General features: G+C 35.8%; 1 protein-coding gene across 16 annotated transcripts in view; it reads left to right on the top strand.

The window, feature by feature from the left end:
* Ehbp1 (EH domain binding protein 1) overlaps positions 1-13608 on the top strand; it is a 350855-nt gene that overhangs the window by 43633 nt on the left and 293614 nt on the right. For all 16 annotated transcript variants that reach the window (XM_087215996.1, XM_013074056.3, XM_004849989.3 and 13 more), the window contains one exon: positions 5213-5270. In XM_087215996.1, coding sequence (XP_087072122.1) covers positions 5213-5270 — 58 coding nt within the window. The remainder of the gene's footprint in view (positions 1-5212; positions 5271-13608) is intronic.

Here is a 13608-nt window from a genome sequence, read left to right as displayed (position 1 = left end):
AGTATGACCTATTTCAAAATTTTGCTCAGACTTTGGTGAACGTTTATGTTAACCTAAGACAAAGAACATATCTCACATTTTGGGATACATTTATGTTAATTTAAGACAAAGTAGATAACAACTTCTGTTGATTTATAAAACAAATTAATTCAGCTGTCTCAGAGTTCTTTACATTCAGTAAAAATTTTAAAAATTAATTTCATTAACTGTTCATAATTGATTCCAAACTTAAAAGTGTTGATTTATCTTAACAACTCACTCCATACACTTAAATACTTCCCTCAGCATAAAATAATATAAATTAATTGTAGAAAATACAAAATGTGTATTTGTAAAATGACATGTAATTTTATTTCTTAGTAATGATTACAGTTGGCACTATGAGATAGTTCCTCCTAATGTATTATTATCTTATAGAAAGATATTAAAACCTATATTAAATAAATAACATGAATCCTAAGTATTGTTCTTTGCTTATACATGTTCTTAGAAAATACTTTTAATTTCTCTATAATTTTTTGTTGGGCTTTACCTTAAAAATGTAAAGGACAGTTTTTACAGATTCTAAGTCATGTAATCTTTGTAGTTGAGCAGCTAGATTTTTTTGATGTGCATGTTTCGTGAAATATTTATAAATAGATCTTTTTCTATTTGAGGCTTTTTTTGGTCTTTTCTGCATTTCTCAACATTGTGCTTATGCTGAGGTAGTTGGTTTAGTTGTAGTTGTCTTTTCACTAGATTGTAAACTTCAGAGATCAGAGCTCATCTTTTGTCTTTGTATCTCCATGGTTCAGTGCAATATTAGTAACATAGCAGGAAAATATTTGTTGAATACTTATTACAATTCCAGAAAGTATTAAGACTGATTTTCATGCAACAGTTTTCGATTTTTCTCATGCTTTTTTTTTAGTTTCACCTCAAACATATGACACACATGAGATAGTACAGGAGTCTAAATTTAAACCAGAAATGATTTTCTTTAAATTTATCTTCATACTTGTTAGGTCATTTCATAGTAAAGAGAGGGTACAAAATGTAGTTGCAGGTTAAAGAAGATACAGATAAACTGCTTTATAATCAGGATCATTGTAGCTGTTTTTTCCTTTCTCAACTGCTGTCTTCCTTTTTCCTATTCTACCAAATTTAGGATCAGAACCATGGTTTGAAATACAACATTCCACCTTCAAATCCAATTATTATTTTTGTTTGTTTTAGGGATTCTAAGGATAGGATAAGTATTACATCTTTATTTTTAAATATGTATTTTTTAATTCAAGGTTTCTTTCTCAAGCTCACTAAAAGGCTTTCAATTGTTCAATGAAACACCTTAGATTTCATAGGAAGCATAACTGTGCATGCATTTTTTTTTGTTTGTATATAGTATGTTTATATATAAACATTATAAATACTGTATGTATTATATATGTTAAGGCTACCTGGATACAATTTTGAGGTGATGGGCTGGAAATGCTAAATATGCAGTCACTGAATTTTCTCTGAAACCTGAGCTTTATCAGGTTTATTCTTGACTTTTTTTTTTTTTTTTTATAAAAAGTTGTATAAGTATAGGTTCTTTGGTAGCTGGAAAAACTGCAGCTTGTCCAGTTACTGTGTCCTTGTCTCTTGGGAGAATACAAGTAAATATTTAATGTTTCTTTTCTAGTGTAGCATGAATGCTTAAAATATTAATTGTAATTAGCCTGTTGTATGGTTATTGGTATCCTTCTGTTGAAAATAACTTATTTTAGGCCAAGGATTTAGCTCAGTGGTACTGCTGCCTGTCCTGCAAGCACAAGGACCCAAGTTCGATCCCTGGTACCAAAAAAAAAGAAAATAACTTATTTTAGAACACTGTCCCATTTTGCTGCTGATAATGTAAAGCTGAACTAATGTTTTTAGTAGAGACATTTTAAATGAATATAATTTGTTAAGAGTCACAAAAAGTTTAGCCATCTCTGCGGGCATTCTGAGGTCATTTATGTTCTGTTTACCTATTTACATTCTTGGAATATTAGACATACAGGTTAGGAGACTACTGTTTTGTTTTTTTTTTTTGTAGTACTGGGGATTGAAATGAGGGGCCTTCCCACTGAGCTGTATTCCAGACCTTATCTCTATTTATTCTGAGAAAGTCTCACTAAGTCACCAAACTGCACACAGACTGGGCTTGAACTTGCAATCCTTCTGCCTCAGCCTCCAGAGTGCTAGGATTACAGGTGTGTACCACCAAGCCCAGTTTACCCTTCCTGTTTTTTTAGGGTAAAACTTTCCCTTTTCTGCATTAAGGATGGGAATGTGCTAAGAATCTAGTTAAAAGGAGGCAGCAGATCATGCAGCACTGGGAGGATGTTGCAGAGGGGTGACATTCTCACTCCCGTTATTGTTAATGCTTCACTAGTGTTTCAAGTCAGGAAGTAAAGTAATTGCTTACCACTTTACCTGTCATCTGGTGGTTCTCAACCAAGGGTACACATTAGAATGACCTGTGCAATTTTAAAAACTTTGCACACCAGGCCAATTAAATCAGATTCTCCAGGGCTAGAAGGTAGGTATGAGTCTTTTTTTTCTGTTTTGCGGTACTGGGGATCGAACTCAGGAACTTGTGCTTGCAAGGCAGGTGTGGTGCAACTGAGCTAAATCCCCGGCCTGATATGATTCTTGTTTTAAAGCTTTCTGGGAGGTTTTAATGTACAGCCAGTATGAAGATCCCTGCAAAGTACTGATAAGTTGCAGAGAGAGTATATTACATAACTACTGGCTTAGTAATTATAATTAGCCAGTTGGGAATTCCTGGATGAAATTTAAGGTTCTTGCAAATCTTCATTGGTCCTTAACATTGTGCCAGATTTTTTTAGTTGGTAGAAATACAATAATGAATAAAATAAGATTGATAAAGTAGCACAGTCTAGGAAGGGAGATAAAAATTAGTAAATAATTATAAGGCATACAAAGTATTAAAATAGAGATATGACTAGGGTAACTTTTGGGAACACATAGTAGGAGCAATTACTTTTGCCTGAGGCTTGGGCTATGGGATTGAGTGGACTGTGGGGTAAGATGAAGTGAGTTGTCAAGATTTCACAGAGAAAGTGATAAATTAAGAGTTTATCAGGTAGGATATAAGGTACTTGTACATTATACAGCTGCTAAGGTCATAGTCCAGTGGTGAAATGGTTTATAAACCATGTTGAAGAACGTAAATGTTGTCTTGCATACCAGGAGACCACAGGACCAAATACACATAGGGTCTAGATAGATCATTTCAAAGAGTGAAACTAGTCAGGTTTTAAGAAGACATTTAAGTAAAAAATTTTTTTAAAGTTTAAATTAAAACTAAAATAAAATGGAATATTCATCAAATACACTTGTAAATTCAACTTCTAAGGGTTAGTTGGTAGTACCTTCAGTACAAGTGTCCACTATAGGATTATAAACAAGAAAAAGCTAAAATATACATGTTTTAGTTACCTTCTTGTTGCTCAGGCAGATTTCTGTACACCCACAATTTAAACAAGGAAAGGCTTATTTTGGCTCACAGTTTGTCGAGGTTTCAGTCACCTGGCCCCAAGACAGGGTGGCATGGCAGAGGAGACACAACTCATGGTATGGCAGTGGGAAGCAGAGAGAAGAATCAATGAAGGAGGGAAGGAGATATTCCCTCCTAGGCCATGCCTCCAGTGACCCATCTACTCCAACCGGGATTTACCTCCCAAATCACATTTAGCTATAAACTTATCAGTATCACACCCCCATGATCCAAAAGCTCCACCTATGAGCACATGAGACTTTGAGGGGACATCTGCATAAATCATAACAATATGATAGCATTTCTCTAAAAGTATTATAGAAATAGAATTTAAGAGTTGAGAATGGAGACAAGAGCATAAGTAAACAGGTTACTATAATAATCCAAATAGTTCTCAGCAAACCATTGGTGCTTTCCAGTTTTAGTATGCTGCTGAAGTATGGTGCTGAAGCAAGCACCACTGTTGATGCTTTCAAACAAGGAAGCTTACACTTGTTGGCTACAAAGTTCCTCTGTTAAGCTGCCATCATATCTTCTTAGTTCCATCTATCACATTGCCATACTGCTCCCCATCCTCACTATCATCATCTTATTCTTCCTTCTGTGTGTTGGCAAAACTTTTTGTTTTTCATTTTCAAGTTGTTTGTTCCTCCCTTGATACAGATTCTTAGATTAACACTCTGATGTTTCATAGAAAAATGTCATCTTTTTTACCTGTAATTTAACACTTATGCATCAACATCTCACTCCAGGATGACACACCAAAGCAGGCCAATGGTTTTATTTTACAATTATATTTTCAAAGCCGGACAATTGGTAGGAATTTGACTTAGTCTTAATGAAGAAATACCATTTTTCTATTGAATTTATACAGTCAAATAGTTTTCAGTATTAGTATCTTCCTCTTAAGCTTATAAAATAGAAGTAATGGTGAATACTTTCCTCATTTTTCAGGGCTGTGTTGTGTTTATGAAGATCATTGAGATGATTATTAAAATATTTTGAAAACCATAACCATTGTTCATTTAATATAGAGATGTAAAAGTATTGTAACTCACTGATTTAAATTATTTTGGAATTGCCCTTTTTAAGCTTATTTTCTCAAAATTAAAGGGGATAATGTGTTAGAAGCATGGTATTAATTTTTGGAGAATATGTGAGGGCTTTTCTTTTAAAAATAGTAATCAAGGGGCTGGGGATTTAGCTCAGTGGTTTCGCCTCCTGCTGTGCAAGCACAAGGACCTCAGTTCAATTCCCAGTGCCCAAAAAAAACCAAACAAAAAACAAAAATTAAAAATAGTAATCAAATGTAAATATTCTATTTTACTTGGTTTGTCTCAATGAATTAACTTGCTAAAATTCTTTTAGAAGAACATGTGGGTGAAATGGAAGTCATTTAAATTAGATCACATCTATATTCAAAATCTATATTTGAATCATAGAGCTTTATTGTAAAGGTAACTGCTCTATGAGATCTAAAGCAGATGACACTTTTGCCTTTTTAAAGTACTAAAGCTAGGGGCCAGGGATTTAGCTCAGTGGTTCCACCACCTGGCTCGCAAGTGCAAGGATCCGAGTTCAATTTCTGGTACTAAAAAAATAATAATAATAAAGTACTAAAGCTAAACTTTATTGATTTGGTTTAATATAACAAATTATATTTAATTTCTTTTTCCTGTTTGGCAGGCAACCAGATAAACTGGTGGTAGTTTGGACGAGAAGAAGCCGAAGGAAGTCTTCTAAGGTTAGTCCAGTTTCTAAATTTCTTACCAAAATGTTGAATTCAACTTTTATTTAAATTATTGAACTTCTTTGGTCCTAGAGTAGAATATTTTAAAATATTTCTTGTTTTCTCTTTTTTTTTCTGATTGGCTAACCTATTGAAAATGGGTTGATCAGGCCCTGAAATCTTTTAACTGAATTTCTTGAAGTAAGAGATAGATACCTGAGTTTTGATCTTGGATTTGATAGCTACTATGATTTAAATGTGAAAATTCATGCATTGCCAATGTGATGGTATTAGGAGATGGGGGCTTTGAGAGGTGATTAAGTCATTGAAGGATTCCCTTTTATAAATGGAATTAGTCAATTGCCCTTATAAGAGTTTGATAGAGGGAGTTCATTCCTTTTTACTCTTCTGCCTTATGCCTTGTGTGGATGCTGTAAAAAGACCTTGACCAGAAACTGATGCCTTTTGATCTTGTAGTTCCTAGCTCCCAGAACTACAAGAAAATAAATTTCTGTTCTTTGTAAATTATTTAATTTATTGTCTCTTTTTGTAGATACATAAATGAACTGATAAAGTATCCTTGAGAAACATAATGGTTATTTAATTTCTCTATAGTAGAGTGTTATGAATGATTCAATATGTACCACTTACACAATTGTACATAGGGTTAATTTGTTCGGATTCCAAGAGAATGAACTTGGGATATACTTAAGGAATAATAAGTTGTCTGAGTTGATTGCTGGCTTGCAGAACAGAAGGGAGTTGAATTTTTCAAAAACTTTAATTTTTTGTCCAGCTAGTTTTGTATGTGGGGACTAGAACAGCTGGGTGTTGTGGTGCACACCTGTAATTCCAGTACTCAGGAGACTGAAATAGGAAGATTACTGTGAGTTCAGGGACAGTCTGGGGTACATAGTGAGTTCAAGACTGTCCTAAACTGCATACTGAGACCCTGTCTCAAAAAAAAAACCAAAACCAAAAAAGTTCAATAACAATTATGTACTTTTAAAATTTTGTATATAACTGAGTATATTTTTATCAATATACAATATCTGTAAGAATTTTTATTGGATGTTGATAGACCTATGTAAAGAAAATTTTGTTAATTTTAATTGAAATTTAAAATCTTCTGGATTTTAAATTTTTTCTTTTTTGGTACCAGGGATCGAACTCGGGACCTTGCGCTTGTGAGGCAAGTGGCGGGAACTGCTGAGCTAAATCTCTGGCCCCTGGATTTTTAATTTTTTAAGAGTATCTTTTTCAGGTTTTATTATTTACTTTTAGTTTTCTTTTTATTAGTACATGTTTGCAGTACAAAATGATTACATTCTTTGTGGGGGGTTGGTTCATGTACATAACACATCTTAATTCTGTATTTCATTCCCCTACCTTCTCTTGGTCCCTTTCCCTTTTGCAAAAGATCTACTGCTCTATTTCCTATTATCTACCTTTTATTTTGCTCTTTATTTATATTTTGGGTTTCTCATATGAAAAAAAAATGCAGTATTTTAACTTCTGTGTGTGACTTATTTGACTTAACATTATGCTCTCAAGATGCATCCAATTTTCTACAAATGACTTCAGTTTATCCTTCTTTATGGCATAGTACTCCGTTGTGTAGAAATGCCACATTTTCTTTATCCACTCATCTGTTGAAGGATATATAGGGCACCTCCAAGATTTAGCTATTATGAATTTTGCTGCTATAATTATGGGTATGCACATATATCGATATAACACAATATCTTTAAATCTTTTGGGAGCTTACCTAGGAGGGTAATAGTTGGGTTGAATAGAATTTCTGTTTTTAGTTTTTTGTTTTTTGTTTTTTTTTTGGTACCTGGGGTCTTACTCAGGACCTTATGCTTGCAAGGCAGGCAGCAGAAGCACTGAGCTAAATCCCCAGCCCCCTCTGTTTTTAGTTTTGTGAGGAATCTCCACGCTGATTTCTGTAATGGTTGTACTAGTTTACATTCACACAGACAATGTAGAAGGGTTCCTTTTTTTCAACAGCCTTGGAACCATTTATTATTTGATTTCTTGATGATAGCCATTCTTTCTTGAGTAAGGTGGAATCTCACTTTTACTTTGCATTTTTCTAATGACCAGCAATGTTAAACAGTTTTTCATGTATATATTGACCATTTGTACTTTTTCTGAGAAATAAGTATTCATTTCAGTTCCCCACTTTTTTGATTGAGTCTTTATTTTAGGGGTGTGTAATTTTTTTGAGTTCTTTATGTAGTCTAGATTTTTGTCCCTTTTCCAGGGAATCATTTTCCTGTTATGTAGGTTGTCTCTTCACTCTGTTGGTTGCTTCCTTTGTTGTGCAGAAGCTTTTTAATGTGTTATGATGCCATTTGTTCATTCTTTTTTTTTTAAGGAAAAATAATTCATTTTATTTCTTAAATGACTACATATTTACAATCATAAAAATTTTCATACATCATATGATATGAGATACTATGCTTTCACAATTATTAAAAATTAAGAATCTTAGGAAAATCTAGTTCATTCTTGATGTTGTTTCTTGTGGAATTGGGATTCTGCTCAGAAACTTCTTGCCTATGCCTATGTCTTCAAGAGTTTTACCTCTTTTTTTTTTCTGCTTTAGCATTTAGATCTTTGACCCATTTTGATTTTAATTTAATACATGGTGAAGGATATGGGTTTAGCTTCAATCATCTGCATATGGATAGCTAGTTTTCCCAGCACCATTCATTAAACAGCCTGTTTTTCCTCCAGGTTTTTTTTGGATCCTTTGTCAGAGTTCACATTGCTGAATGTGCCTGGCATTGTTTAGACATCATCTGTTCTGTTCCATTAATCCACATGTCTGTTTTTGTGCCATTACCATGCTGCTTTTATCACTGTAATTTTCTTATATACCTTAAAGTCTATGATTGTGATGCCTCCTGTCTTGCTTTTCTTGCCCAGAATTGCTTTTGCTATTTTGGGTCTCTTTTGGTTCCATATGAATTTTAGGATTGTTTTCTCTACTTCTGTGAGGAATGCTGTTAGTATTTTGATTGAGATTGAATAAATCTGTTTATTAGTTTTAGAAGCATGGCTATTTTGACTCTACATACTGGTTTTGTCTTTCTGGGAACAGGGTATAGTTCCATTTTCTGATGTTCTGTACAATTTCTTTTTATCAGAGTATTATAGTTAATGTTGCAGAGGTCTTTCACTTACTTGGTTAGGTTAATTCTTTTTTGGGGGGGAGGGGTACCGGGGATCAAACTCGGAACCTTGTGCTTGCGAGGCAGGCAGCAGAACCACTGAGCTAAATCCCCAGCCCAGGTTAGGTTAATTCGTAAACATTTAAGTTTTCTTGATGCTGTTGTGAATGATATTATTTTCCTAATTCCTTTCTCATTGAGTTCATTTTTGGTGTACAGGAACTCTTGAATTTTTGTGTCTTGACTTTGTTGTATCCTGCTACATTGCTGAATTTGATTATTAATTTTGGAGGCCTTTTGGTGGAATTTTTTGAGTCTTCTGTGTTGAGGATCATGTCATCTGCAATTAATGATAATTTGACTTCTTCCTTTTCTATACATATCCCTTTTATTTCTTTGTCTTGCCTTATTGCTCTGGCTAAAATTTCAACTACAGTGGTACTTTGGTTCATGAACTTAATTTGTTTCATAATTTTGGTAAAGATGGCCACTTGTGTGTCTACATGGGAAAGATGGCTATAGTCATGTTTGTCACCTGATACAGAGTTTGTAAACAAAAACAAATTTTGCCAAACACTCTTGTTTTCAAACCAAATTGTTTGCAAACAAAAGTGTTCATGAACTGAGGTACCACTGTGCCTTCTCTGAAAATTTTGCTGAATGATTTATTGCAGCCAACAGAAAAATAGAGTAGGGAGGTAGTTGTATGGAAGATTAGATGGTTAAGAATGTGAAGTCTACAGTTGTTTAGGTAATAAGCCTAAATGCAAAATAGATTTGTAAATTAGATCTAAAATTTTCAGTTTATGTAGTTTTAAACTGTTAAAAGTGCATACCAGGGGCCAGAGATTTAGCCCAGTGGTTCTGCCGCCTGCCTCATAAGCGCAAGGATATGAGTTCGATCTCCAGTCCAAAAAAAAAAAGTACATACCAAATATTCAGTGTAAATAAATACTGTTTTATTTTTCCCATGTAATATTATAAAGATGGATGTTGTTAAGTCAAATGTATGTTTAATAAAAGTTCTTTGTCATTGTGGGCAGGTCAAGTACAGGGAAAAAAAAGTTCTCTGTAATTTTGAATGAATTTCCTTTCGGATCTTCAGTCTTGGAATCCAGCAAGTCACAATTTTCTCCACCTGTCTTTATGCCTGTGGATTTATGAAGTGCCTCCCCTGCTCCAGAAGCCCCCCTGTCCATACACCCTGACTGTGACTACTGTCCAAGGCAAGGAGTATCCTTGGTCTCATTTATAGATGGAGAAAGCTATAAGACTACTGGTGTTTGCTGGATTTGCACAGCATGGTGGGGATTCAAGCAGACCACTAGACTTAATGCTAGCACTTTTAGATGCAACCACTTCTGAAAGCCACACTTGCCAGGGGTGGCTTCTCACCTTAGAGTTCTGGGCCCTGTGTCCTTCCTGGCCCGGGCATAAACTTCCTGGTGGGTGGGGGATGTCTGTATCTAGCTGGTACCATCCCCATGGCTGTTCGTTCTGGCCGTCTCTCATGTAGTCACTGGGGTAGGGTAACACAGGAGACGTTGAAGTGAAATTGTTCTGTAGACTTTCTGTGGGTCATTGTAAATAACTTCTTCCAAAAATTGTTCTTCATTAAACTCTCTTCAGTATGCTGGGAGCTGTTTTGGATTTCTTTTCCAATTCCAGCTTGTCGTGAAGGAGTACTTTTTGGTGTAAAACTGTATACTGTTTTTGTAGTTTACAGTAGCCATGGCTGGCTTTTCTTGGGGATAGTACTGTTGGCTCAGTCTCTTATTTTCCCTTGAGCTGTTGTCTCTTTGAGGCTTACCTTCTCTCCTGGGGCATTGGCCTTGGCCATTGTCAGGTGGTCAGTTGGTCATAACCTCTGCTGTTCCACTTCTGACTGTCTGTCATATAGTCACTGGTATGGTAACACTGGAGACCCTGAAGTGAAGTTGTTCTGTAATTTTTCTGTGGCTTGTTGTAAACAGTTTCTCAAAATGGTTCTTTATTGAATCTTGTTATAATTTATGTTTAGATGTCCCCCCAGAGCCTCATGTAAATAAGGTTGGACCTTTTTTTTTCAGAGGTAGTCGAATCTGGAATGTTTGAAGCTGGGGTTAAGGGTGTGTGATTACTAAACCGCTACACGTGAGTGATTAGCTTGGCACCACCCCGAACCCTCTAGTCTGAATAAGATAAAAGGGGCAGAAAGATGCTGTGCCTTGTGTACGCCATGTTGTTTCTCCTCGGCGATGCCTGTTTGCTCTCTCTGCTTTGGAGCCAGCCGATTATGGACTGAAACATCTATGAACTGTAAGCCAAATAAACCCCTTCCCCTCCAACTTTGGGTGTTGGGTATTTTGTCTCAGCAATGAGAGTAAAGTAACTAATGCAAACATTCTTCAGTATGAGGACACAGCAGGCTCCAAGGTCTTAGGTATTAGTGCACATGGTGAGGAATATATGGACCTAATTAGGCTGGTGTGAATATATGGTTTCTTTCCATCCACAGGCACATCTTCCATCTGTACACATCAGGTTTTATTTATATTGAGCTATATTTACATACAGTACAATGCGAATATTTTAGTTATGCAATTCAATGAGATTTGATCAATATCTACATACTTATATAATTACCAGTCCTAATAAGATGTAGATTGTTTTCACATTTTTCCCTTGGTTTCTCAGTTTATTCCCAACCCTCAAAGGCAACCACTGTTTTCATTTCTTTTATTTTTATTAATTGTATTGGTATATTTTAGGTAAACAATATAATGACATTCATCATTAGAAAATTGTACCTTTACATAATCCATCTTGGTTCTTATTTTTTCCCCATTCCCCTGCCCTCTCTTCAACCCCTCCATCCCTCCCTATTTACAATGACTTTGTTTCCATTTTTCCATTTCCTCATATTAATTCCGTTCCCTTCTTTCCTTTCCCCTACCGCCCCCCATTTCCCCTTTGCCCCATTTCTTCCTATTTCACATTATCTATTATACCTTTTAGTCCTTATTTACACTTTCAGTATCTCACACTAGAGAAACTATTCGGTATTTACACGTGTGTCCTATTTATTTCACTTAAGAGTAACGCCTCAATGTGCATCCATTTAGCTATAAATGTCTCTAATTTCTCATTTTTTATGGCTGAGCAGTACTCCATTTTATTAAAAAACCACATTTTCTTTATCCAGTCTCCAGTTGATGGGCGATTGGGCTGCTTCCAAGTTTTAGCTATTACAAATTGTGCTGCTATGAACACGGGTGCACGTATATCACTGTGGTATGATTCTTTTAATTCTTTGGGGAAGATACCCAGCAGGGTCAAGTGGGACTTCCAGTCTTAGTTCTTTGAGGTACCTCCATACTGATTTCCACAGTGGTTGCACCAGTCTACACTCCCACCAGCAGTGGTGCAGTGTCCCTCTTTCCCCGCAGGCCCGCCAGCATTTGTTATTGGTTGATTTCATGATAGCAGACATTCTTTCTGGGGTGAGGTGGAATCTCAGCGTTGTTTTCATCAGCATCTCTCGAATGACCAGTGATGTTGAACATTTTTTGATATGTTTCTTTGCTATTTCTACTTCTTTGAGAAATGTCTGTTCATTTCAGATGCCCATTTTTGGACTGGGTCTTTCAGTTTAGGAGGTCTGATTTTTTTAAGTTCTTCATAGATTCCAGAGAGTAGACCTTTGTCTGAAGAACAGCAGGTGAAAATTTTTTCCCACACTGTGGGTTGTCTCTTCACACTTGCTGTGCAGGTTTCTCTTGCTGTGCAGAAGCCTTTTAATAAGAAGAGATCCCACTTGTTGATTATGCTAGTTCATGGGCAACTGAGGTTTTGTTCATAAAACCTTTTCCTACACCAATGTCTTCAAGAGTTCTACCTAACCTCTGTTCCAGCCGGTTCAGCGTTTCTGTTTTAATATTTAGATCTTTAATCCATTTTGATTTTAATTTAGTGCGTGGTGAGAGATACAGGTCTAGTTTTAATCTTTGGCAAGTTGAAACCCAATTTTTCCAGCACCATTTTTTAAAGAGGCTATCCTTCCTCCAGTGAGGGTGTTTGGCTCCTTTGTCGAAGATGAGGTGGCTGAGTGTGTCTGGAGTTGTTTCTGCATCTTCTAATCTGTTCCATTGTTCTTCAGGTCTGTTTCTTTGCCAGTATCTTGCTGTTTTTATCACAGTAGCTTTGTAGTATAGTTTCAAGTTGGGGGTTGTGATAGCCCATGCCGTGTCTCTGTTACCTAGAATTGCTTTTGCTATTCTGGGTCTCTTCTTGTTCCAAATAAATTTTTAGATTGTTTTCTCAAGGTCCATGAAGTATGCTGCTGGGATTTCAATTGGAGTTGCATTGAATCTATATAGCAGTTTTGGAAGTATGGCCATTTTCACTATGTTGCTCCTTTCTACCCAGGAGCAGGGGATGTCTTTCCATTTTCTGATAGCATCTTCAGTCTCTGTTGTCAGAGTGCTACAGTTTTCAGAGAAGAGGTCTTTGATTTCTTTTGTTAGGTTGATTCCTGGGAATTTCAGTTTTTTGGATGCTATTGTGAAAGGAACTGTTTGCCCTATTTCTCTCTCAGTGAGTCTGTTGTTTGTGTACAGAAAAGCTATTGATTTTTGTATGTTGACCTTGTATCCAGCTACTTTACCGAATCTGGTTAAGTCTAGAAGACTTTTGGTGGAGTTCTTGGGGTCTTCTATATAGGGTATCATGTCATCTGCAAATAATGACTTCTTCATTTCACTTCTTCATTTGACTTCTTCATTTCCTATCTTTATTCCTTTTATTTCTTTCTCTTGTCTAATTGCTGTGGCTAATGTTTCCAGAACTATATTGAACAGGAGTGGTGATAGTGGACATCCTTGTCTCATTCCTGATTTTAGTGTGAAGGATTTCAGTTTTTGACCATTTAGTATGATATTGGCTGTTGGTTTTTCATAGAGGGCTTTTATCAGATTGAGATAGCAACCATCTATTCCAGTTTTTTGTAGGGTTTCATCATAACTGCGTGTTGGATTTTGTCAAATGCTTTTTCTGCATCTATTGAGATGATCATATGGTTTTTGTCCTTGGTTCTATTGATATAGTGTATTACATTTATTGATTTGCATGTGTTGAACCATCCCTGCATCGCTGGGATGAATCCCACTTGCTCAGGGTGTATGATCTTCTTG

This window comes from Heterocephalus glaber, unplaced genomic scaffold (genome assembly GCF_053883595.1).
Source record: "Heterocephalus glaber isolate CG9 unplaced genomic scaffold, H.glaber_assembly_v1.0 deba00001457, whole genome shotgun sequence".
NCBI lineage: Eukaryota > Metazoa > Chordata > Mammalia > Rodentia > Bathyergidae > Heterocephalus > Heterocephalus glaber.
This window is presented reverse-complemented; position numbering and strand designations above follow the sequence as displayed.